Source organism: Procambarus clarkii, chromosome 10 (genome assembly GCF_040958095.1).
Source record: "Procambarus clarkii isolate CNS0578487 chromosome 10, FALCON_Pclarkii_2.0, whole genome shotgun sequence".
NCBI classification, from domain to species: domain Eukaryota; kingdom Metazoa; phylum Arthropoda; class Malacostraca; order Decapoda; family Cambaridae; genus Procambarus; species Procambarus clarkii.
Window position 1 is genome coordinate 25,384,425 of NC_091159.1, and position 26,207 is coordinate 25,410,631.

At 48.1% G+C, this 26,207-nt stretch overlaps 1 protein-coding gene across 1 annotated transcript; it reads left to right on the forward strand.

The window, feature by feature from the left end:
• Positions 1-1,263: 1,263 nt before the first annotated feature.
• LOC138363233 (uncharacterized) lies at positions 1,264-26,207 on the forward strand. Its single transcript, XM_069322239.1, has 4 exons — positions 1,264-1,293; positions 24,471-24,894; positions 25,121-25,571; positions 26,129-26,207. The coding sequence occupies exons 1-4, from the start codon at positions 1,264-1,266 to the stop codon at positions 26,205-26,207; spliced, it is 984 nt and encodes a 327-aa protein (XP_069178340.1).

Sequence of the window (26,207 nt, forward strand, 5' to 3'; positions counted from 1 at the left end):
GGGGGGGAGGATAGGAATGGGGGGGGGGGAAGTGAATCCCTTGTTTCCTGACCCACCTGCAGTCACGCCTCGACCAAGTCAGGAAGGCGTGCATGATCCCTGCTTGACAGCACCGGCACCATGCACGCCCCCTCCGTGCATGACAAGAGAGGTGGTCAAGAGCCAGGCGCCGTCCTCTACTCTCACCGACCGAGCCTAAAGAGGTGGATTTCGTGCCGCTGTAGGCCTATGACCCGCCCGAAGCGAACATCTGGCCAATTACTCTATCCTTTTCGAGTGTGTTTTATTATGTATTACGCGGAATTTAGCGTGTTATGGTTGGTTGTTGGAGGAGGCGCGCTCGTTAGGTTTGTTTTATGTAGTAACGGCGTGGAGGAGGCGTGTTAACGGGCAGCCGGGCGCCTGCGGTGAGCCGTGACGTCACCACCCCATCACCGAGCACCAGGTTCACTACACGTTCACAATTAGTTCAGTTTCTTGACTGAAACTTGACGACGGATTTTGTTTACAATGGTCAACATTACTGCATTTATACTGAGGCTCCCTGCACTCCGTACTACATACTGAGGCTCCCTGCACTCCGTACTACATACTGAGGCTCCCTGCACTCCGTACTACATACTGAGGCTCCCTGCACTCCGTACTACTGGTATACACGCTATGGTGCATGGCATCCTGGCGGCCATGATACAGTGATACACACCTGGAAGATGGCTCCAGGTATACAGTGATACACACCTGGAAGATGGCTCCAGGTATACAGTGATACACACCTGGAAGATGGCTCCAGGTATACAGTGATACACACCTGGAAGGTTGCTTCAGGTATACAGTGATACACACCTGGAAGATGGCTCCAGGTATACAGTGATACACACCTGGAAGATGGCTCCAGGTATACAGTGATACACACCTGGAAGATGGCTCCAGGTATACAGTGATAAACACCTGGAAGATGGAAGATGGCTCCAGGTATACAGTGATACACACCTGGATGATGGCTCCAGGTATACAGTGATACACACCTGGAAGATGGCTCCAGGTATACAGTGATACACACCTGGAAGGTTGCTTCAGGTATACAGTGATACACACCTGGAACGTAGCTCCAATATCAGAGACAATGACACACCCCTAAAGGGTGTCTCTAGGCTTAATGACAATACCAAACACCTGGAATTGTTTCCCGGTGTTTGGAAACACCGGGAAACCTGTGGATGTCTCCTACAGGCGCACCCTGGCGGCGAGGGGACACGCGCCAACATGTCCAGATACACATCAAGACACACAGAGGTATACGAACACAAAGTGACACACACACGCCCGGAAAGAGAAGTATGGAGAGAGAGAGAGTCGCCATCACCGGAGGCTTGCGGTATCACGGCTCCATCAGGCGTCTCCCACACTGGATATGGAGGCGCCCTGGCTGAGTCTGGCCCGTCCAGGTATACCACACTCTGGTTCCCTAATACGTCCACCTCTTACGTCCGCCCGCTGCCTCCACTCACCATATGTCCGGTCGTAAGAGGTATAAGGTGCTGCCTGGAATGGGCCAGTTGGTCTGTTGCAGATTTGTTGGTTATTGTCTTATTACTCTCTTTCCTATCTTCGTGGGACGGGCAGGCATCAGGCAGGATAAAAGAGGGAAAAGGGAATATAGACAAGTTTGATGCTAAGGCAGGTGTTTGGGCTCTGTATGTCTGTGTGTGCAGGTGTTTGGGCTCTGTATGTCTGTGTGTGCAGGTGTTTGGGCTCTGTATGTCTGTGTGTGCAGGTGTTTGGGCTCTGTATGTCTGTGTGTGCAGGTGTCTACACTCCTCGCTTCCTCACCCCCCCCCTCCCCCACTCGGCCTTGCTCTCTTATCCTCAAACTCACTAAAACACACTCGCTTCACTAATCCTAATCCACTCATTTAACACGGTGGCCAAACCATCTCTGTGCACTTCTTTACCTCGTGTTTTATTAACATTTTTCACTCCACATCTCTCCATGGCATTTTTGATGTCTTGCTTTATTCTCCACCACACATGCTCAAGGTATACAGTACCAGTGACCGAAGTCTTCATTTTTCCCGTCTACTCCTCGGCCTCGTCTGACACTGTCGGACAACCCTGTTGATCCACAATTTACTTTTTGTGTCGGGTTTCGTGTTCCAGTCACTGTCCTTCTCTCCTCGTCTCATCCAATTCTAAACTTTGTATAAACAAACACAGTCAACGTGTTGTATTCCCAGAGTGACATCACACAACCCTGCCACACACCTGCACACACAGAGGCCACACACCTGCACATACAGACATACAGAGGCCACATACCTGCACATACAGACATACAGAGGCCACACACCTGCACATACAGACATACAGAGGCCACACACCTGCACATACAGACATACAGAGGTCAAACACCTTCACACACAGACATACAGAGGCCAAACACCTGCACACACACATACAGAGCCCAAACACCTGCACACACACATACAGAGCCCAAACACCTTTACACACAGACATGCAGAGGCCAAACACCTGCACACACACATACAGAGCCCAAACACCTGCACACACAGACATGCAGAGCCCAAACACCTGCACACACAGACATACAGAGCCCAAACACCTGCACACATAGACATACAGAGGCCAAACACCTGCACACACAGACATACAGAGCCCAAACACCTGCACACACAGACATACAGAGCCCAAACACCTGCACACACAGACATACAGAGCCCAAACACCTGCACACACACATACAGAGCCCAAACATCTGCACACACACAGACATACAGAGCTCAAACACCTGCACACACAGACATACAGAGCCCAAACACCTGCACACACAGACATACAGAGCCCAAACACCTGCACACATAGACATACAGAGGCCAAACACCTGCACATACAGAGCCCAAACACCTGCACACACAGACATACAGAGCCCAAACACCTGCACACACAGACATACAGAGCCCAAACACCTGCACACACACATACAGAGCCCAAACATCTGCACACACACAGACATACAGAGCTCAAACACCTGCACACACACACATACAGAGCCCAAACACCTGCACACACAGACATACAGAGCCCAAACACCTGCTCACACAGACATATAGAGCCCAAACACCTGCACACACAGACATACAGAGCCCAAACACCTGCCTTAGCATCAAACCTGTCACTCATTACATCATTAACACATACTCGTCTTCCATTGAAGAAATGTTTCACTCTAGAACATCTTACAGAATTCAGTCAACTCTATTAATGATTATCACGCTAAAGTCTTTGATTAACTGTCATATGAGTTTTCCAAGTTCATAAATATCATTATATTTTCCTCAAAGTCATTCTTTACAATGCTTCTCACGGAAAGAAAGTCAAATGAATAGACCTTGTTAACTCCATTATATTAATAATAATAATAATAAGATATTAAGCCGGTTTAGTTTAGATAAAACCCACAATTGTGTATTGTGAAATTTATGTAAGGAATTTACACCAAGTATTTCGCACTCTCCTGAGTGCTTTGTCAAGGTCTGAGTGTGTGATTAGATTATCTTGAGATTATCTTGAGATGATTTCGGGGCTTTTTTTTTAGTGTCCCCGCGGCCTGGTCTTCGACCTGGTCTCCACCCCCAGGAAGCAGCCCGTGACAGCTGACTAACACCCAGGTACCTATTTTACTGCTAGGTAACAACAGTAGGAAGAAACTTACATCTCAACGTGTAATGATACGGACGTTCTTGATAAAGTAAGGTCTTGTGTGTGTGTGATGGTAGCACCTCTGAGGGCCTGCGCATCTGTATCCCCTCCGAGACACACATGTTTGACCCAGTCCACACACGGCTTATGTAACGTTACCCGAGCCTACTTAAGTGTTAACACAGTTTAACTAATATCTCTCCAGTCTACACTCTTGCAATAACAAAGATATTTCATCTCTGTGTCTCTCTCTCTCTCTGTCTCTCTCTCTCTCTGTCTCTCTCTCTCTGTCTCTCTCTCTCTGTCTCTCTCTCTCTCTCTCTCTCTCTGTCTCTCTCTCTCTCTCTCTGTCTCTCTCTCTCTGTCTCTCTCTCTCTCTCTCTCTCTCTCTCTCTCTCTCTCTCTCTCTCTCTCTCTCTCTCTCTCTCTCTTTCTCTCTCTCTTTCTCTCTCTCTCTCTCTCTCTCTCTCTCTCTCTCTCTCTCTCTCTCTCTCTCTCTCTCTCTCTCTCTCTCTCTCTCTCTCTCTCTCTCTCTCTCTCTCTGTCTCTCTGTCTCTCTCTCTCACTCTGGTCATCAACAGTCCCCTACATCAGAGGGCCACTGTCAGCCTCGTGTTCCTTCGTAATTCAACTTCTTGCCTCCTCACCCTCTGCTAACTACCTAACTCATCGCCAATTATCCAGCCATCACGGGTTGTACCCCCTGCTAACTATCGCTGGCTTGCCTGGCTGCTGGTGATGGTGGTGGTGGTGGTTGATGCTGCTGTTGTGGTTGGTCCTAGGGCTGGTAGTGGTGGTTGTGGTTGTGGTTAACGTTGTTGGTGGTGGTTGTATTACACCGTCGAGATGTATAATTATACATATATATATACATATATATAATCAATCCCTAGTTTAATTAGTGCGGTCCCTTAGCTTCAGAGAAGAAAATACAGAGCACTGAAGGGAGCCGTGTATAGGCTGGCACGCGTATATTGTCTCCTCTCACTCAGACTTGTGTGTGGGTGGATGGGTGTTGACTAGGGCTCAGCGTGACTGTATCAGTGATGAGGGGTGCACAACCGCTTCTGCTGTGTCAAGTGTTGTGCTGACGCAGTGTTCAGTTTAGTCACTGGCGGCTCTTCTCCACAGTGATAACGTGTCCTCCACACACCTACACACCACGTCAGGATTCATCAGGTATTTATACATTTACGAAACCTGTATATCTTTCGTCAATCATGACGGCTTCAAGATCTCATAAGTGTTATTAAACAGCTTTGTGAGATCTCACAAAATACATAATACAAGATGTAGATACATGGTAGCTTATCTCGTCAACCCTCTTGTCAATCTCTTACCTCTCACTCTTCCCCTCCTTACCCAAGATCTTACCTCAATCAACCCCCCACCCTTAACCCTCTTTGTCTTGCCTTTAACCCTTGCCTTAAATCACCCCATACCCCCTCTACGCACCCTCCTTGGTACAGAGCCTCTCAGCCTCTTTCACACCCCAGGAAATCTCTTCTCAAATTTCTCCTATAGTGTCGGGGGTCGTCTTCGGAGGCGTGGAGTCTGTAAGGGAGAGGTAAAGGTAGGGATGGCTTACCTTAACGGGGGAGAGGAAGCCGAGGGTAAGGCGCTAGGATCCAAGAGATTGGGAGAGGAGAGAGGAAGGGAGGGAAAGAGTACTAGGTGAATGTTGTGGGGGAGGGGGAGTGAGAGGCAAGTCAGGTGAGAGGGTGAGAGGAAGGTAATTAGGAGGTGATATGTAGCCGCATTTGCCCAAGGAAGGAAGGTGGGTAATTTAGTTCATTTGTTATGCATCCCATACTCATCCTGTGGGTGGTACTGGACCCCATACCCATCCTGTGAAGGTAGTGGAAAAGTTGCTGTGCACATAATAGGCAGAGCAGGTGTACCTCTGGGTGGGTAGCGAGGAGATGCATGAAACAGGAGGGAACGAAGGAGGAAGGAGTGCAGAAAGGGAAACACAGAGAGAAAAAGATAAGGGAAAACAAAATGTAGGGTTAAGCAGAAGGGGAATTGTGAATATGAATACGAATTGAAAAAAGTATCGATAACAAGTGGTAGTAATTGGGAAGAGGAGGAGGAGGAGAAGAAGGAAAGGAGGGAGAGAGAACAGACAGAAGATGCGGAGAAAGAACAGGCACAAGAACAGGTCGCATGAGCTGCTGCAATTGGCAGAGATGAAGCAATGGGAGGAAGCAAGAGGAGGGGGAGGGGGGGGGGGGCTCCAGGAAGGAGGGAGGGGGGCTTCTCCATTGTGGTGGTGGGGAGGGGGAAGGGTAATATATGTAGCTGGCGGGAATGTTGACAATATTACGGGGCTATTCGTGCCCGTGCCACCTCGAGGGTGTCTTAATCTTCATCAATCAATGGTTGACAGAAGACAGTGGGGATGGAGAAGCAGACGGGCGGCAGAGGAGAGGACTGGGGGGCAGGACGTGTAGGGTAGGTGGGGGAGGATGAGGGTTGATTGCTTCATTGGTCAGGCCTAAACCTGGTAAACAGGAAATGGATGGCAAGAGTGAGGACTTTAGGTGTAACAAGATGAGGGAGGGAGAGAGGGAGAGGGAGAGAGGGAGGGGAGAGGGAGAAGGAGAGGGAGAGGAAAGAGAGACGGAGGAATGCCGTCCCGTGTTGTGTTCCCACGCGGCAATAGAAAAAAAAGGGTGTGATTTGTAGTAATTCGGCAAGAAATTGGCAGACACGCACGCATGCAAGCACACACACGTGGCCGGCATCTTTGGAGTGTGGGTGTGTACTCACCCTATTTGTGCCTGCAGGATCGAGCTCTAGCTCTTGGACCCCGCTTTTCTAGCCTTTGGTTGTCTAATGCAATGACTCCTGTTTCTTGACCTGTTTCCCTACCATACCTACTTTTAAAGTTATGGATGGAGTTAGCCTCTACAATCTGCTCCTTTTGGTGATTCCATTTACTCATTACCCTCACGCTAAATTAAAACTATCTAACATATCTATGACACATCTGAGTCTCAAGCTTCCATCCGTGCCCCCTTGTTCTGTTGTTATTCATTGTAAACATTATAGCTGCTTCCACCTTGTCAATCCCTTTTAAGTATTTTATACGTCTGTATCATGTCCCCCATCTCCCTCCTCCTTTGTGTGTGTGAGAGAGGGAGGGAGAAATATATGTAGCAGGTATGATAGAGAAAAATTAGGTCAGGAGTCAGCAAATAAACAAGCAACAATTAGAAAGGCAGGGCCCAAGAGCTAACAAATCGATCCTGCACACAAATAGTAAATATAAATAATAAATACACATAATTAAAGAAAACAATACTGGAAATAATCAAAAGTTGTATCGCAGGAGGGTTTGAAAGTTGAGAGGAACAAGTAAAAGAAATGCCGAGATAATTAAACCCCGCATCACTAGCAGAGAGAGAGAACAACAGAGACACGAATCACCATTTAAAATACACATGGAAATAGAGGTGGTAGACAAGGCTACCTTGAGGCTACCTTGAGGTGCTTCCGGGGCTTAGTGTCCCCTGGCCCGGTCGTCGACCAGGCCTCCTGGTTGCTGGACTGATCAACCAGGCTGTTAGACGCGGCTGCTCGCAGCCTGACGTATGAGTCACAGCCTGGTTGATCAGGTATCCTTTGGAGGTGCTTATCCAGTTCTCTCTTGAACACTGTGAGGGGTTTGCCAGTTATGCCTCTTATGTGTAGTGGAAGCGTGTTGAACAGTCTCGGGCCTCTGATGTTGATAGAGTTCTCTCTCAGAGTACCTCAGAGACAAGAACAGACAATTTGCATGAACAACACAGCATAACACACAAACATTGGAATATTAAGTAATCGAATGAGCCACGGTGAAATTAGTAGTTAATAAATGGCATTGATTTATTGGGCGAGACGTGAAGTGGTGGAGGCAGCCTTTATCGCCGCTTCTGATGTCGACTTGACAGACACAAGCAGCCCTGGAACCTGCATCCCTCTCCATGGAAGGTTGAGAAGCAGAGCCAAAGAGCTGAGGCTCAACCCTTGAAAGCACACTAGATGAGTAGTGCAATTACGTAAGGGTATTCAAGCACGTACACACACTGGTACTCTGGTATCAACCCGTTCTCGCACTTTCGTATAGTCAATATTGACTTATTAAATATGTGCATATGTGACATACTAAACATACTAGTTTACCTTGAAAAGCTTCATAGAAAACATCGATCTTACCTAACCTTCTTAGTATGTTAAGATAAGCATCTTATTGCTTCGTAATTACAATTATTACTTAACCTATAATAGGTATAGGTTAAGTAATAATAGGTATAGGTATAGGTTATAGGTATAGGTATAGGTTAAGTAATAATAGGTATAGGTTAAGTAATTAATTATTACTTAACCTATAATAAGTATAGGTTAAGTAATAATTGTAATTACGAAGCAATAAGATGCTTATCTTAACATACTAAGAAGGTTAGGTAAGATCGGTGTTGTCTTTGAAGCTTTTCAAGGTAAACTAGTATGTTTAGCATGTCACATATGCACGTATTTAATAAGTCAATATTGACTATAAGAAAGTGCGAGAACGGGTTGCTGGTATAGAGTGTGTAACATAGAGTACACGCACTAATACTGTACTCTCACATAAACTAATTTATGAGCTGGTCAGTCTGCTTCTTGAACAGTCACGAGGCTGTAACTAATGTATTCTGCCTTATTCTCCTCCATAACTACAGTACTGTATTACCACACACTCTCTTAACATTGTGTGCTACTTGTGATGCTACTTTCCTTCTCTAATATTTATCATTCTTTATCATCTACCTGCTGCCCGTGTCCTCAGGCGCGGCTCTTGCTCACTAGAATGGAACTAAATGTCGTGTTAATTAGAGTGCTGGAGTCGTAAACCACACACGTTTAATACTTGAAGTTTGAGTCATCGAACTGAACTGCCGAGGACCATTACACATTACCAGTGGTATGAGGGCAACCCTCGCCGCTTGTAAAGTGAGCTGGAGGCAGGGAAGACCTTCAGGGATGAGGGGCGAGGCAGCAACCGTCAGGGCCGCAGGAGCTGTGTGGTGGAGGCAGGAAGCCCCTGGTGGGTATCCTGTAGGAGGGAGAGGCAGGAGAAGTGCGTAGAAGGGGTGATTATCACGTCCTGTGGGGGGGGGGATATAGAGGTTAAAGGGGCTACCAGCGAAATTTTGTTTGTAGAATTTTCATTTGTGGAATCTTTAGGGTCTATATAGTTCCTCCGTCTCATCCTCCAGAAATGACAGCCTACAGTTAGTATAGGCCTTAATGTAATTAAGAGGGTCGTGTGTCTTGGAGATTGGGCCTACAATTACCATATATTTTGTCTTAGCCTGTGATTGGTGTACGTAATATATTGAACTATAACTAGCTGGGGTACTTAAATTAGTGGGAGTTGGGTCCTTATCAGAATGCACAAGTAGCAGGATGTCTCAAGTACTCATCTAGTTGTGCTTGCGGGGGTTGAGCTCTGACTCTTTGGTCCCGCCTCTCAACTGTCAATCAACTAATGTACAAATTCCTGCAAGTTTGACTCCCATAAAAGTATGGTTATCTAACCGGAGTGACCGCGTCACTACGAGGTTACCTCGTGTTACTGCTGGTCTGGAGTAACTCTCTGCCTTGTATTTACCTGTGCTTTGCTCTCTGCTTTCGGTTTGGTTGAATAACACGGCCACTATCACTAGTGATGTGAAGATAGGCGCCGGCACAACACAAGAGATTAACGTGTCATGATCTTCCTATCGTGAACTTAATTATAATCCTCTTAACATATATTCTCCGACCCCCTCCCTCCCTCCCCCCCTCTCCAAAATTCCCATTATCACGACCAAATTGTAAGTGGTGTAAGTGCGCCACACTTCAGGCCTCCGACGCATTAACGCATATTTCCCAATACTCGTACAACAAAAAAGTGCTCTGACCTCCCATAATGTTGAAGTAATGACTGTGTTTTGAAAAGTAACTCTGAAGTGGAGGATTATTTGTCGTGGTCCGTGAGCACTCAGCCTCCACGCCGCCATCTTCCCCCATGCATTCACAATTTGTGTAATCACTAGTGTACCAGGCGGGTATACTGTCAGTGTACTAGGTGGGTATACTGTCAGTGTACCAGGCGGGTATACTGTCAGTGTACCAGTCGGGTATACTGTCAGTGTACCAGGCGGGTATACTGTCAGTGTACCAGGCGGGTATACTGTCAGTGTACCAGGTGGGTATACTGTCAGTGTACCAGGCGGGTATACTGTCAGTGTACCAGGCGAGTATACTGTCAGTGTACCAGGTGGGTATACTGTCAGTGTACCAGGCGGGTATACTGTCAGTGTACCAGGCGGGTATACTGTCAGTGTACCAGGCGGGTATACTGTCAGTGTACCAGGTGGGTATACTGTTAGTGTACCAGGTGGGTATACTGTCAGTGTACCAGGCGGGTATACTATCAGTGTACCAGGTGGGTATACTGTCAGTGTACCAGGCGGGTATACTGTCAGTGTACCAGGCGGGTATACTGTCAGTGTACCATGTGGGTATACTGTCAGTGTACCAGGTGGGTATACTGTCAGTGTACCAGGCGGGTATACTGTCAGTGTACCAGGTGGGTATACTGTCAGTGTACCAGGCGGGTATACTGTCAGTGTACCAGGTGGGTATACTGTCAGTGTACCAGGCGGGTATACTGTCAGTGTACCAGGTGGGTATACTGTCAGTGTACCAGGCGGGTATACTGTCAGTGTACCAGGCGGGTATACTGTCAGTGTACCAGGCGGGTATACTGTCAGTGTACCAGGCGGGTATACTGTCAGTGTACCAGGCGGGTATACTGTCAGTGTACCAGGTGGGTATACTGTCAGTGTACCAGGCGGGTATACTGTCAGTGTACCAGGCGGGTATACTGTCAGTGTACCAGGCGGGTATACTGTCAGTGTACTAGGTGGGTATACTGTCAGTGTAAAAGGCGGGTATACTGTCAGTGTACCAGGCGGGTATACTGTCAGTGTACCAGGCGGGTATACTGTGGCAGTGGGGGCACCAACATCCAACGTCTCTCCCACAACACCTGCGCAACATGTGGAGCAGCTTGACGACCGTCGCAACACCTGCGCAACATGTGGAGCAGCTTGACGACCGTCGCAACACCTGCGCAACATGTGGAGCAGCTTGACGACCGTCGCAACACCTGCGCAACATGTGGAGCAGCTTGACGACCGTCGCAACACCTGCGCAACATGTGGAGCAGCTTGACGACCGTCGCAACACCTGCGCAACATGTGGAGCAGCTTGACGACCGTCGCAACACCTGCGCAACATGTGGAGCAGCTTGATGACCGTTGCAACACCTGCGCAACATGTGGAGCAGCTTGGCGACCATTGCAACACCTGCGCAACATGTGGAACAGCTTGACGACCGTCGCAACACCTGCGCAACATGTGGAGCAGCTTGACGACCGTCGCAACACCTGCGCAACATGTGGAGCAGCTTGACGACCGTTGCAACACCTGCGCAACATGTGGAGCAGCTTGACGACCGTTGCAACACCTGCGCAACATGTGGAACAGCTTGACGACCGTCGCAACACCTGCGCAACATGTGGAGCAGCTTGACGACCGTTGCAACACCTGCGCAACATGTGGAGCAGCTTGACGACCGTTGCAACACCTGCGCAACATGTGGAGCAGCTTGACGACCGTCGCAACACCTGCGCAACATGTGGAGCAGCTTGACGACCGTTGCAACACCTGCGCAACATGTGGAGCACCTTGACGACCGTCGCAACACCTGCGCAACATGTGGAGCAGCTTGACGACCGTTGCAACACCTGCGCAACATGTGGAGCAGCTTGACGACCGTCGCAACACCTGCGCAACATGTGGAGCAGCTTGACGACCGTCGCAACACCTGCGCAACATGTGGAGCAGCTTGACGACCGTCGCAACACCTGCGCAACATGTGGAACAGCTTGACGACCGTCGCAACACCTGCGCAACATGTGGAGCAGCTTGACGACCGTTGCAACACCTGCGCAACATGTGGAGCAGCTTGGCGACCGTCGCAACACCTGCGCAACATGTGGAGCAGCTTGACGACCGTTGCAACACCTGCGCAACATGTGGAGCAGCTTGACGACCGTTGCAACACCTGCGCAACAAGGACAACAGCCCGACTACCTGCTTGAGTCACCTTGTTGCACGGAATTGTTGACCATTAACTTTTTGACAGAATGCTGAGCTTGCATTCACATTTAATTTCCTGCATAAAATATTAGAATGACCGCTAAATAGAGCACAATAAAACATGTTCCACATTTAACGACGTTAATAATTAGAGCTGAGAGTTTAGGCTCTAAGACTGAACAAGAGGTTACGTGACGCGAACATAATTGGCGCCAAAACATCTTCCACCTGAACGACCACCGGACCGTTAACAAGCGGGCATAAAAGTTCCTGTTTTTGTGAATTATGGATTGGTAAACAGGGCGTCTAGATATACTCATTTGTTCATTACTAGATAAGAAAACTAAAGGTATTTTAATTGGTCTTCAAATTTAAATGAAGGAAGATGTTTCAAATCCGGCAACTACCGGATGTGACCGTTGACCCCCCCTGCCAGAAGCACGATGACCCTCGACCATTTACCGCTAATGGTACCCACAAACCGTCCACGTGTCGCAAATTCATAGTTTGTTATCTTCTATATGGTAATTTGTGTCGTGCACTTTCGTTGGTTCAACCGGCAACTTTAATGTTGCAACGAGACGATTGCAATATATTTCCACGGACATCTACCCCGCTATCGAAATGCTAACAACTGGTTAAGGGGGAAAAAATGATCGAATTGGGTGAATGTTATCACACCTGGACTACTGATATCTTGCTCATCCACCACACGGACCCAGGGCTCATCCACCACACGGACCCAAGGCTCATCCACCACACGGACCCAGGGCTCATCCACCACACGGACCCAAGGCTCATCCACCACACGGACCCAGGGCTCATCCACCACACGGACCCAGGGCTCATCCACCACACGGACCCAAGGCTCATCCACTCCTGGTGGACCGTTTGGTCAACCAGGCTGTTGGACGTGGCTACTAACAAGCCCTAGTTGGTGTCTCGTAGGTGTTCTCTCTGGTCTCCTGGGATGGGACACCACACATATATATACGCTACACATGTCACCGTCCAACGTCAGGGTGTTAAGAGGGGGTTGCTAACTGACCAATATGTGCGCTTTGGACAAATTAGCCTCGTTAGTCTCGATGGGTTAAGTGGGTAGTGTAGGTTCGTAAGCTTGGGTTTTAGGGGCAGGGCACAAGAACTCTTAAATTATACACTCGTCAGGTGGTGAGAGCGAGTTAATATGTGTCGTGGACACATATTAAGTCGCATGTATGTGTCGTATGCCACATTGCAAGTTGTGTCTCGGGTCCATTGCATCAGGTGTCCTAATTACCCAATGTTTACTATAACGACATAGTAACAACGGTAGCCAATTGAACCTACAATAACAGGGGTTCACTATACAGTAGGTGTTCCAGGTGACTCTTATTAACTAACGGTCATTATACACCGGTATACAGCGATAACGGTATACATCCCGGGCCTCAACAACGGCAGACGTTGTTTGGTTTAAAGGCTTTGTTAAGGCGGGTTATGTACCTAATACCTACCTACCTACCTACCTACCTACCTACCTACCTACCTACCTACCTACCTACCTACCCACCCACCCACCTACCTACCTACCTACCTACCTACCTACCTACCCACCCACCCACCTACCTACCTACCTACCTACCTACCTACCTACCTACCCACCCACCTACCTACCTACCTACCTACCTACCTACCTACCTACCTACCTACCTACCTACCCACCCACCCACCTACCTACCTACCTACCTACCTACCTACCTACCTACCCACCCACCCACCTACCTACCTACCTACCTACCTACCTACCTACCTACCTACCCACCCACCCACCTACCTACCTACCTACCTACCTACCTACCTACCTACCCACCCACCCACCTACCTACCTACCTACCTACCTACCTACCTACCCACCCACCTACCTACCTACCTACCTACCTACCTACCCACCCACCTACCTACCTACCTACCTACCTACCCACCCACCCACCTACCTACCTACCTACCTACCTACCTACCTACCCACCCACCCACCTACCTACCTACCTACCTACCTACCCACCCACCTACCTACCTACCTACCTACCTACCCACCCACCCACCTACCTACCTACCTACCTACCTACCTACCTACCCACCCACCCACCTACCTACCTACCTACCTACCTACCCACCCACCTACCTACCTACCTACCTACCTACCCACCCACCCACCTACCTACCTACCTACCTACCTACCTACCTACCTACCTACCCACCCACCCACCTACCTACCTACCCACCCACCCACCTACCTACCTACCTACCTACCCACCCACCTACCTACCTACCTACCTACCCACCCACCCACCTACCTACCTACCTACCTACCTACCTACCTACCCACCCACCCACCTACCTACCTACCTACCTACCTACCTACCCACCCACCCACCTACCTACCTACCTACCTACCTACCCACCCACCCACCTACCTACCTACCCACCCACCCACCTACCTACCTACCTACCTACCTACCTACCTACCCACCCACCCACCTACCTACCTACCTACCTACCTACCTACCTACCTACCTATCTACCTACCTACCTACCTACCTACCTACCTACCTACCCACCTACCCACCTACCTACCTACCTACCTACCTACCCACCCACCTACCTACCTACCTACCTACCTACCTACCTACCTACCTACCTACCTACCCACCTACCTACCTACCTACCTACCTACCTACCTACCTACCCACCTACCTACCTACCTACCTACCTACCCACCCACCTACCTACCTACCTACCTACCTACCTACCTACCCACCTACCTACCTACCTACCTACCTACCTACCTACCTACCCACCTACCTACCTACCTACCTACCTACCTACCCACCCACCTACCTACCTACCTACCTACCTACCTACCTACCTACCTACCCACCTACCTACCTACCTACCTACCTACCTACCTACCTACCCACCTACCTACCTACCTACCTACCTACCTACCCACCCACCTACCTACCTACCTACCTACCTACCTACCTACCTATCTACCTACCTACCTACCTACCTACCCACCTACCTACCTACCTACCTACCTACCTACCTACCTACCTACCTATCTACCTACCTACCTACCTACCTACCTACCTACCTACCTACCTATCTACCTACCTACCTACCTACCTACCTATCTACCTACCTACCTACCTACCCACCTACCTATCTACCTACCTACCTACCTACCTACCTACCCACCTACCTACCTACCTACCTACCTACCTACCTATCTACCTACCTACCTACCTACCTACCTACCTACCTACCCACCTACCTACCTACCTACCTACCTACCTACCTACCTACCTACCTATCTACCTACCTACCTACCTATCTACCTACCTACCTACCTACCTACCTACCTATCTACCTACCTACCTACCTACCTACCTATCTACCTACCTACCTACCTACCTACCCACCTACCTATCTACCTACCTACCTACCTACCTACCTACCCACCTACCTACCTACCTACCTACCTACCTACCTACCTACCTACCCACCTACCTACCTACCTACCTACCTACCTACCTACCTACCTACCTATCTACCTACCTACCTACCTACCTACCTACCTACCTACCTACCTACCTACCTATCTACCTACCTACCTACCTACCTACCCACCTACCTATCTACCTACCTACCTACCTACCTACCTACCCACCTACCTACCTACCTACCTACCTATCTACCTACCTACCTACCTACCCACCTACCTACCTATCTACCTACCTACCTACCTACCCACCTACCTACCTACCTACCTACCTACCTACCTACCTACCTACCTATCTACCTACCCACCTACCTACCTACCTACCTACCTACCTACCTATCTACCTACCTACCTACCTACCTACCTACCTACCTACCTACCTACCTACCTACCTATCTACCTTATGTACTCCATACCTACGTATGGAGCAGTTGTTTGCCTAAGCCATTGTGTGTAAATACTAATTACAGGTAAATAATTCATTTGTTTTATATTTAATTACACCAAGGACTGTAAAAAGGTGTGGGGGGGGGGGGGTACAGGTACAGGGTGATACACAAGGTGTAGTGGCTACAGGGTGATACACATGGTGTAGTGGCTACAGGGTGATACACAAGATGTAGTGGCTACAGGGTGATACACAAGATGTAGTGGCTACAGGGTGATACACAAGGTGTAGTGGCTACAGGGTGATACACAAGGTGTAGTGGCTACAGGGTGATACACATGGTGTAGTGGCTACAGGGTGATACACAAGATGTAGTGGCTACAGGGTGATACACATGGTGTAGTGGCTACAGGGTGATACACAAGATGTAGTGGCTACAGGGTGATACACATGGTGTAGTGGCTACAGGGTGATACACAAGGTGTAGTGGCTACAGGGTGATACACAAGATGTAGTGGCTACAGGGTGATACACATGGTGTAGTGGCTACAGGGTGATACACAAGGTGTAGTGGCTACAGGGTGATACACAAGGTGTAGTGGCTACAGGGTGATACACATGGTGTAGTGGCTACAGGGTGATACACAAGGTGTAGTGGCTACAGGGTGATACACAAGGTGTAGTGGCTACAGGGTGATACACAAGGTGTAGTGGCTACAGGGTGATACACAAGGTGTAGTGGCTACAGGGTGATACACAAGGTGTAGTGGCAACAGGGTGATACACAAGGTGTAGTGGCTACAGGGTGATACACAAGGTGTAGTGGCTACAGGGTGATACACAAGGTGTAGTGGCTACAGGGTGATACACAAGGTGTAGTGGCTACAGGGTGATACACAAGGTGTAGTGGCTACAGGGTGATACACAAGGTGTAGTGGCTACAGGGTGATACACAAGGTGTAGTGGCTACAGGGTGATACACATGGTGTAGTGGCTACAGGGTGATACACAAGGTGTAGTGGCTACAGGGTGATACACATGGTGTAGTGGCTACAGGGTGATACACATGGTGTAGTGGCTACAGGGTGATACACATGGTGTAGTGGCTACAGGGTGATACACATGGTGTAGTGGCTACAGGGTGATACACAAGGTGTAGTGGCTACAGGGTGATACACATGGTGTAGTGGCTACAGGGTGATACACAAGGTGTAGTGGCTACAGGGTGATACACATGGTGTAGTGGCTACAGGGTGATACACATGGTGTAGTGGCTACAGGGTGATACACATGGTGTAGTGGCTACAGGGTGATACACAAGGTGTAGTGGCTACAGGGTGATACACAAGGTGTAGTGGCTACAGGGTGATACACAAGGTGTAGTGGCTACAGGGTGATACACAAGGTGTAGTGGCTACAGGGTGATACACATGGTGTAGTGGCTACAGGGTGATACACATGGTGTAGTGGCTACAGGGTGATACACAAGGTGTAGTGGCTACAGGGTGATACACATGGTGTAGTGGCTACAGGGTGATACACATGGTGTAGTGGCTACAGGGTGATACACAAGGTGTAGTGGCTACAGGGTGATACACAAGGTGTAGTGGCTACAGGGTGATACACAAGGTGTAGTGGCTACAGGGTGATACACATGGTGTAGTGGCTACAGGGTGATACACATGGTGTAGTGGCTACAGGGTGATACACATGGTGTAGTGGCTACAGGGTGATACAGCAGGTGTAGTGGCTACAGGGTGATACACATGGTGTAGTGGCTACAGGGTGATACAGCAGGTGTAGTGGCTACAGGGTGATACAGCAGGTGTAGTGGCTACAGGGTGATACACATGGTGTAGTGGCTACAGGGTGATACACAAGATGTAGTGGCTACAGGGTGATACACAAGGTGTAGTGGCTACAGGGTGATACACAAGGTGTAGTGGCTACAGGGTGATACACAAGATGTAGTGGCTACAGGGTGATACACATGGTGTAGTGGCTACAGGGTGATACACATGGTGTAGTGGCTACAGGGTGATACACATGGTGTAGTGGCTACAGGGTGATACACATGGTGTAGTGGCTACAGGGTGATACACAAGATGTAGTGGCTACAGGGTGATACACAAGGTGTAGTGGCTACAGGGTGATACACATGGTGTAGTGGCTACAGGGTGATACACAAGATGTAGTGGCTACAGGGTGATACACAAGGTGTAGTGGCTACAGGGTGATACACAAGGTGTAGTGGCTACAGGGTGATAAACAAGATGTAGTGGCTACAGGGTGATACACAAGGTGTAGTGGCTACAGGGTGATACAGCAGGTGTAGTGGCTACAGGGTGATACACAAGATGTAGTGGCTACAGGGTGATACACAAGGTGTAGTGGCTACAGGGTGATACACAAGGTGTAGTGGCTACAGGGTGATACACAAGGTGTAGTGGCTACAGGGTGATACACAAGGTGTAGTGGCTACAGGGTGATACACAAGGTGTAGTGGCTACAGGGTGATACACAAGGTGTAGTGGCTACAGGGTGATACACAAGGTGTAGTGGCTACAGGGTGATACACAAGGTGTAGTGGCTACAGGGTGATACACATGGTGTAGTGGCTACAGGGTGATACAGCAGGTGTAGTGGCTACAGGGTGATACACAAGGTGTAGTGGCTACAGGGTGATACACAAGGTGTAGTGGCTACAGGGTGATACAGCAGGTGTAGTGGCTACAGGGTGATACAGCAGGTGTAGTGGCTACAGGGTGATACACAAGGTGTAGTGGCTACAGGGTGATACACAAGGTGTAGTGGCTACAGGGTGATACAGCAGGTGTAGTGGCTACAGGGTGATACAGCAGGTGTAGTGGCTACAGGGTGATACAGCAGGTGTAGTGGCTACAGGGTCATACACAAGGTGTAGTGGCTACAGGGTGATACACAAGGTGTAGTGGCTACAGGGTGATACAGCAGGTGTAGTGGCTACAGGGTCATACACAAGGTGTAGTGGCTACAGGGTGATACAGCAGGTGTAGTGGCTACAGGGTGATACAGCAGGTGTAGTGGCTACAGGGTGATACACAAGATGTAGTGGCTACAGGGTGATACACAAGGTGTAGTGGCTACAGGGTGATACACAAGGTGTAGTGGCTACAGGGTGATACACAAGATGTAGTGGCTACAGGGTGATACACATGGTGTAGTGGCTACAGGGTGATACACATGGTGTAGTGGCTACAGGGTGATACACATGGTGTAGTGGCTACAGGGTGATACACATGGTGTAGTGGCTACAGGGTGATACACATGGTGTAGTGGCTACAGGGTGATACACATGGTGTAGTGGCTACAGGGTGATACAGCAGGTGTAGTGGCTACAGGGTGATACACATGGTGTAGTGGCTACAGGGTGATACAGCAGGTGTAGTGGCTACAGGGTGATACAGCAGGTGTAGTGGCTACAGGGTGATACACATGGTGTAGTGGCTACAGGGTGATACACAAGATGTAGTGGCTACAGGGTGATACACAAGGTGTAGTGGCTACAGGGTGATACACAAGGTGTAGTGGCTACAGGGTGATACACAAGATGTAGTGGCTACAGGGTGATACACATGGTGTAGTGGCTACAGGGTGATACACATGGTGTAGTGGCTACAGGGTGATACACATGGTGTAGTGGCTACAGGGTGATACACATGGTGTAGTGGCTACAGGGTGATACACAAGATGTAGTGGCTACAGGGTGATACACAAGGTGTAGTGGCTACAGGGTGATACACAAGGTGTAGTGGCTACAGGGTGATACACATGGTGTAGTGGCTACAGGGTGATACACAAGATGTAGTGGCTACAGGGTGATACACAAGGTGTAGTGGCTACAGGGTGATACACAAGGTGTAGTGGCTACAGGGTGATAAACAAGATGTAGTGGCTACAGGGTGATACACAAGGTGTAGTGGCTACAGGGTGATACAGCAGGTGTAGTGGCTACAGGGTGATACACAAGATGTAGTGGCTACAGGGTGATACACAAGGTGTAGTGGCTACAGGGTGATACACAAGGTGTAGTGGCTACAGGGTGATACACAAGGTGTAGTGGCTACAGGGTGATACACAAGGTGTAGTGGCTACAGGGTGATACACAAGGTGTAGTGGCTACAGGGTGATACACAAGGTGTAGTGGCTACAGGGTGATACACAAGGTGTAGTGGCTACAGGGTGATACACAAGGTGTAGTGGCTACAGGGTGATACACATGGTGTAGTGGCTACAGGGTGATACAGCAGGTGTAGTGGCTACAGGGTGATACACAAGGTGTAGTGGCTACAGGGTGATACACAAGGTGTAGTGGCTACAGGGTGATACAGCAGGTGTAGTGGCTACAGGGTGATACAGCAGGTGTAGTGGCTACAGGGTGATACACAAGGTGTAGTGGCTACAGGGTGATACACAAGGTGTAGTGGCTACAGGGTGATACAGCAGGTGTAGTGGCTACAGGGTGATACAGCAGGTGTAGTGGCTACAGGGTGATACAGCAGGTGTAGTGGCTACAGGGTCATACACAAGGTGTAGTGGCTACAGGGTGATACACAAGGTGTAGTGGCTACAGGGTGATACAGCAGGTGTAGTGGCTACAGGGTCATACACAAGGTGTAGTGGCTACAGGGTGATACAGCAGGTGTAGTGGCTACAGGGTGATACAGCAGGTGTAGTGGCTACAGGGTGATACACAAGGTGTAGTGGCTACAGGGTGATACATCAGGTGTAGTGGCTACAGGGTGATACACAAGGTGTAGTGGCTACAGGGTGATACAGCAGGTGTAGTGGCTACAGGGTGATACACAAGGTGTAGTGGCTACAGGGTGATACACAAGGTGTAGTGGCTACAGGGTGATACACAAGGTGTAGTGGCTACAGGGTGATACACAAGGTGTAGTGGCTACAGGGTGATACAGCAGGTGTAGTGGCTACAGGGTGATACACAAGGTGTAGTGGCTACAGGGTGATACACAAGGTGTAGTGGCTACAGGGTGATACACAAGGTGTAGTGGCTACAGGGTGATACACAAGGTGTAGTGGCTACAGGGTGATACACAAGGTGTAGTGGCTACAGGGTGATACACAAGGTGTAGTGGCTACAGGGTGATACACAAGGTGTAGTGGCTACAGGGTGATACACAAGGTGTAGTGGCTACAGGGTGATACAGCAGGTGTAGTGGCTACAGGGTGATACACAAGGTGTAGTGGCTACAGGGTGATACACAAGGTGTAGTGGCTACAGGGGGATACACAAGGTGTAGTGGCTACAGGGTGATACACAAGGTGTAGTGGCTACAGGGTGATACACAAGGTGTAGTGGCTACAGGGTGATACAGCAGGTGTAGTGGCTACAGGGTGATACAGCAGGTGTAGTGGCTACAGGGTGATACACAAGGTGTAGTGGCTACAGGGTGATACAGCAGGTGTAGTGGCTACAGGGTGATACAGCAGGTGGACTGAGACCCAACATAGAGAGTCATGTGGTCAGCAACCCCCAACATGTTCACTGAATGATGATTTCTGAACAAGTGTAAACGAAACTTCAAGAAACACGTCCCAGAAACGACGGAGAAAACCCAGAAGTGAACATAAGAATAGTTGAATGGATCACGTAGTAGACGAGGCGTCGTACGTAGGTCTGGTGTAGTGTTTTTGTTTCATGCCTTTCACTCGGCGCTACACGTGGGGAGTGAATGGTGGCACAGTGTGGAACACGGAGTGTATGGTGGCACAGTGTGCAACACGGAGTGTATGGTGGCACAGTGTGCAACACGTGGGGAGTGTATGGTGGCACAGTGTGCAACACGTGGGGAGTGTATGGTGGCACAGTGTGCAACACGTGGGGAGTGTATGGTGGCACAGTGTGCAACACGTGGGGAGTGTATGGTGGCACAGTGTGCAACACGTGGGGAGTGTATGGTGGCACAGTGTGCAACACGTGGGGAGTGTATGGTGGCACAGTGTGCAACACGTGGGAGTGTATGGTGGCACAGTGTGCAACACGTGGGAGTGTATGGTGGCACAGTGTGCAACACGTGGGAGTGTATGGTGGCACAGTGTGCAACACGTGGGAGTGTATGGTGGCACAGTGTGCAACACGTGGGAGTGTATGGTGGCACAGTGTGCAACACGTGGAGAGTGTATGGTGGCACAGTGTGCAACACGTGGGAGTGTATGGTGGCACAGTGTGCAACACGTGGGGAGTGTATGGTGGCACAGTGTGCAACACGTGGGAGTGTATGGTGGCACAGTGTGCAACACGTGGGGAGTGTATGGTGGCACAGTGTGCAACACGTGGGGAGTGTATGGTGGCACAGTGTGCAACACGTGGGGAGTGTATGGTGGCACAGTGTGCAACACGTGGGAGTGTATGGTGGCACAGTGTGCAACACGTGGGAGTGTATGGTGGCACAGTGTGCAACACGTGGGGAGTGAATGGTGGCACAGTGTGCAACACGTGGGAGTGTATGGTGGCACAGTGTGCAACACGTGGGAGTGTATGGTGGCACAGTGTGCAACACGTGGGGAGTGTATGGTGGCACAGTGTGCAACACGTGGGAGTGTATGGTGGCACAGTGTGCAACACGTGGGAGTGTATGGTGGCACAGTGTGCAACACGTGGGGAGTGTATGGTGGCACAGTGTGCAACACGTGGGGAGTGTATGGTGGCACAGTGTGCAACACGGAGTGTATGGTGGCACAGTGTGCAACACGTGGCCCTCTGTGTAGACACAACATGTACACATCCGGTCACTATAGCATCTCATACGGTCTTCACAATTACAAGTATTCGTCTCAATGTACCATAATACCCAATTACTCTCAACTTGATAATTAGGTGTTAAAATAATTTTACAATTTTGTCAAATGATATTATTCGGGCCCTTTTTTAGAATAAAATAGGTTGATCAGCCTATTGTGGTGTGTGGACAGCATGCAGCGCCGCCCTGCCAATTAAGATAGGAACGTCGTATTAGGTATACAGGTCGTTTAAGGTCAAAGAAGCAATTGGTATGTTCATATCAGCTTCGTCCCCAAAAGGGAATAGGAGCTGTACACCTTTACATTTGAATGTTTGGTGAAGAGAGAGAGAGAGAGAGAGAGAGAGAGAGAGAGAGAGAGAGAGAGAGAGGGAGAGAGAGAGAGAGAGAGAGAGAGAGAGAGAGAGAGAGAGAGAGATACTATCTATCAGAGGAAATCGCCAAGGCATTACGGCTATATAGCCCTTGGAATGGGTCAGGATATAAGGATTTGGGATGGGACGTGGGGAAGGGAATGGTGCCCAACCACTTGGACGGTCGGGGATTGAACGCCGACCTGCATGGAGCGATACCATTGCTCTACCGTTCAGCTCAAGTGGTTTGGCAGGGGGTAGTTGGGAGTCTCCACTAATCAATCTCAGACTTCTAACGATATTTTATAAATTTTAAAAGATTATTATTGTATTATTTTCAAGACACTAAATTATCGTTAACATATGAGAAAGTACTATGAGCTACACTTTTATCTTACTACCGCTACTACCAGTACTATGGCTACTTCTACAACATATAGTACCATATAGTACCATAACTACAATTAAATACAATAATGATGTATTCTCCATCCTCACAAATCAGATGTTGATCACTGGCGTTGCATAAATACAACAACTAAACAATTGCTTATTCTGTAGTAATTTGAGTCTATGACCCCAGGGTCAGAGGCTACCTTGACCTTACCTTGAGGTTACCTCGAGGTGCTTCCGGAGCTTAGCGTCCCCGCGGCCCGGTCGTCGACCAGGCCTCCTGGTTGCTGCACTGATCAACCAGGCTGTTGGACGCGGCTGCTCGCAGCCTGACGTATTCGTACGTCAAGCCCGGCCCGAGGTCAGGCTTGACTTGTGAGAGCTTGGTCCACCAGGCTGTTGCTTGGAGCGGCCCCCAGGCCCACCACAGCCCGGTTGGTCCACACACTCAAAGAGATTCCTTACAAGATCAGCTTTAAGAAACAGTTTGTAGACTCGTTCCCTTTAATGGTTGACCTTTAGCACCAACCAGCAGGTCATCCGTCATTATGCATTTTGTATTCCCAAAGAAATTACATAAAACAAGGAGAAATAAGAAATAATTACACACCAGAGCTTCGTATGTACAGAATCCAACCCGTTCTCGCAAATTCGTATAGTCAATATTGACTTATTAACTACGTGCATAGGTGATATACTAAACATAATAGATACCCTTAAAAAGCTTCATAGAAAACACCGACCTTACCTAACCTTGTTAGAATCCTAAGATAAGCCTCTTATTGCTTCGTAATTACAATTATTACTTAACCTATACCTATAATAGGTATAGGTTAAGTGATATACTAAGTACTTCATCTCATAGAGCCCCACGTTATACGTGCCTCCTACCTTTGTGCAGTAGCTTAGTGAACACTGCTGTAATCTATAATTACATACGGAAGCTATACTCTCCATTTATCATGCTCATATAATCATAATTTACATTAGCATAGGGTGATGGACCACCCTGGCTCGCTGGACACATCGTTCATCATCAGGAAGGTAATAGTGTATCATTGTAGTCATGGCCGCATGTTGAATCATTATAGCCAACATATGTGACGCCCAGGTGTCCACCCGATCGAGAAAACATCACTAAGAAGTCTAAAACGTCAACAGAAAACATCACTAAGAAGTCTAAAACGTCAACAGAAAACATCACTAAGAAGTCTAAAACGTCAACAGAAAACATCACTAAGATGTCTAAAACATCAACAGAAAACATTACAAAGAAGTCTAAAACATCAACAGAAAACATCACTAAGAAGTCTAAATCATCAACAGAAAACATCACTAAGAAGTCCAACACATCAACAGAAAACATTACAAAGAAGTCTAAATCATCAACAGAAAACATCACTAAGAAGTCTAAATCATCAACAAAAAACATCACTAAGAAGTCTAAAACATCAACAGAAAATATCACTAAGAAGTCTAAAACATCAACAGAAAATATCACTAAAAGTCTAAAAAGTCAACAGAAAACATCACTAAGAAGTCTAAAACATCAACAGAAAACATCACTAAGATGTCTAAAACATCAACAGAAAACATCACTAAGAAGTCCAAAACATCAACAGAAAACATCACTAAGAAGTCTAAAACATCAACAGAAAACATCACTAAGAAGTCCAAAACATCAACAGAAAACATCACTAAGAAGTCTAAAACATCACTAAGAAGTCCAACACATCAACAGAAAACATCACTAAAAAGTCTAAAACATCAACAGAAAACATTACTAAGAAGTCTAAATCATCAACAGAAAACATCACTAAGAAGTCCAACACATCAACAGAAAACATCACTAAAAAGTCTAAAACATCAACAGAAAACATTACTAAGAAGTCTAAATCATCAACAGAAAACATCACTAAGAAGTCTAAATCATCAACAGAAAACATCAGTAAGAAGTCTAAATCATCAACAGAAAACATCACTAAGAAGTCCAAAACATCAACAGAAAACATCACTAAGAAGTCTAAAACATCAACAGAAAACATCACTAAGAAGTCCAACACATCAACAGAAAACATCACTAAGAAGTCTAAATCATCAACAGAAAACATCACTAAGATGTTTATGCTATTTTGTTGCTCCCAGCTTGACCATAAGTGTGCATTAGGGGTCAATGTTTGTGTTGGACTTCGGTCTGTTGGGTACCATCCACTCAATTTGGTAATATGTTTATTGTTTGTGATGTGTGTATATGTATGTATTAACACGATGTACTGAACGGGGTGAGAATAGCTTGAGCTACCTCATACCTTTGTGTGTATTTTACATCAATAAACTTATTTCAATTTCAATTTCAATCCACTCACGTCTGCCTGCAAGTAAGTTCTTCCAAGAATAACGCACTTTTTTGGCAATTATGACCGAAATATGTCTTGCAGGAGGACGCATAAGCATGTGGTTGAAGCATGAATGAACCGCATGAATGTTTGTAGTTCAGGGAATACACTCATGGTACTCCAGAGGCACTTGAATTTATAAGCAAGTGGGTTAGTGGAGTGCTGGTGCAAGAGCTGTGCCTGCCCGAGGGTACTCCAAGGCTTAGACATCATCTCAGCTTAAGAGTCAAGCTGAAATGTTTACCCTTCCTCCGGAGCCTCGTATCATCCCTCTACTGGTTTCCTCTCTTAATTCATCCGGCTGAGGCTTCTGAATATTAAGTGTAACATCAATATTGGTGCCATTTTACCAGTCGTGGTTCGCATCGTCTAGACCTTGTATCTCGCGTGGATACTTTCCTGGACAAAACGGGTTTCAGTTGTCCTGACTAA

Excerpts from the sequence above, each read along its gene's own strand:
- LOC138363233 (XM_069322239.1), top strand. The coding sequence starts at position 1,264 with ATGTCCAGATACACATCAAGACACACAGAG. Across the intron at positions 24,895-25,120 it reads TATCACTAAAAGTCTAAAAA|AAAACATCACTAAAAAGTCT; the intron begins GTCAACAGAAAA and ends ACACATCAACAG. Across the intron at positions 25,572-26,128 it reads AATGTTTGTGTTGGACTTCG|TCGTGGTTCGCATCGTCTAG; the intron begins GTCTGTTGGGTA and ends CCATTTTACCAG.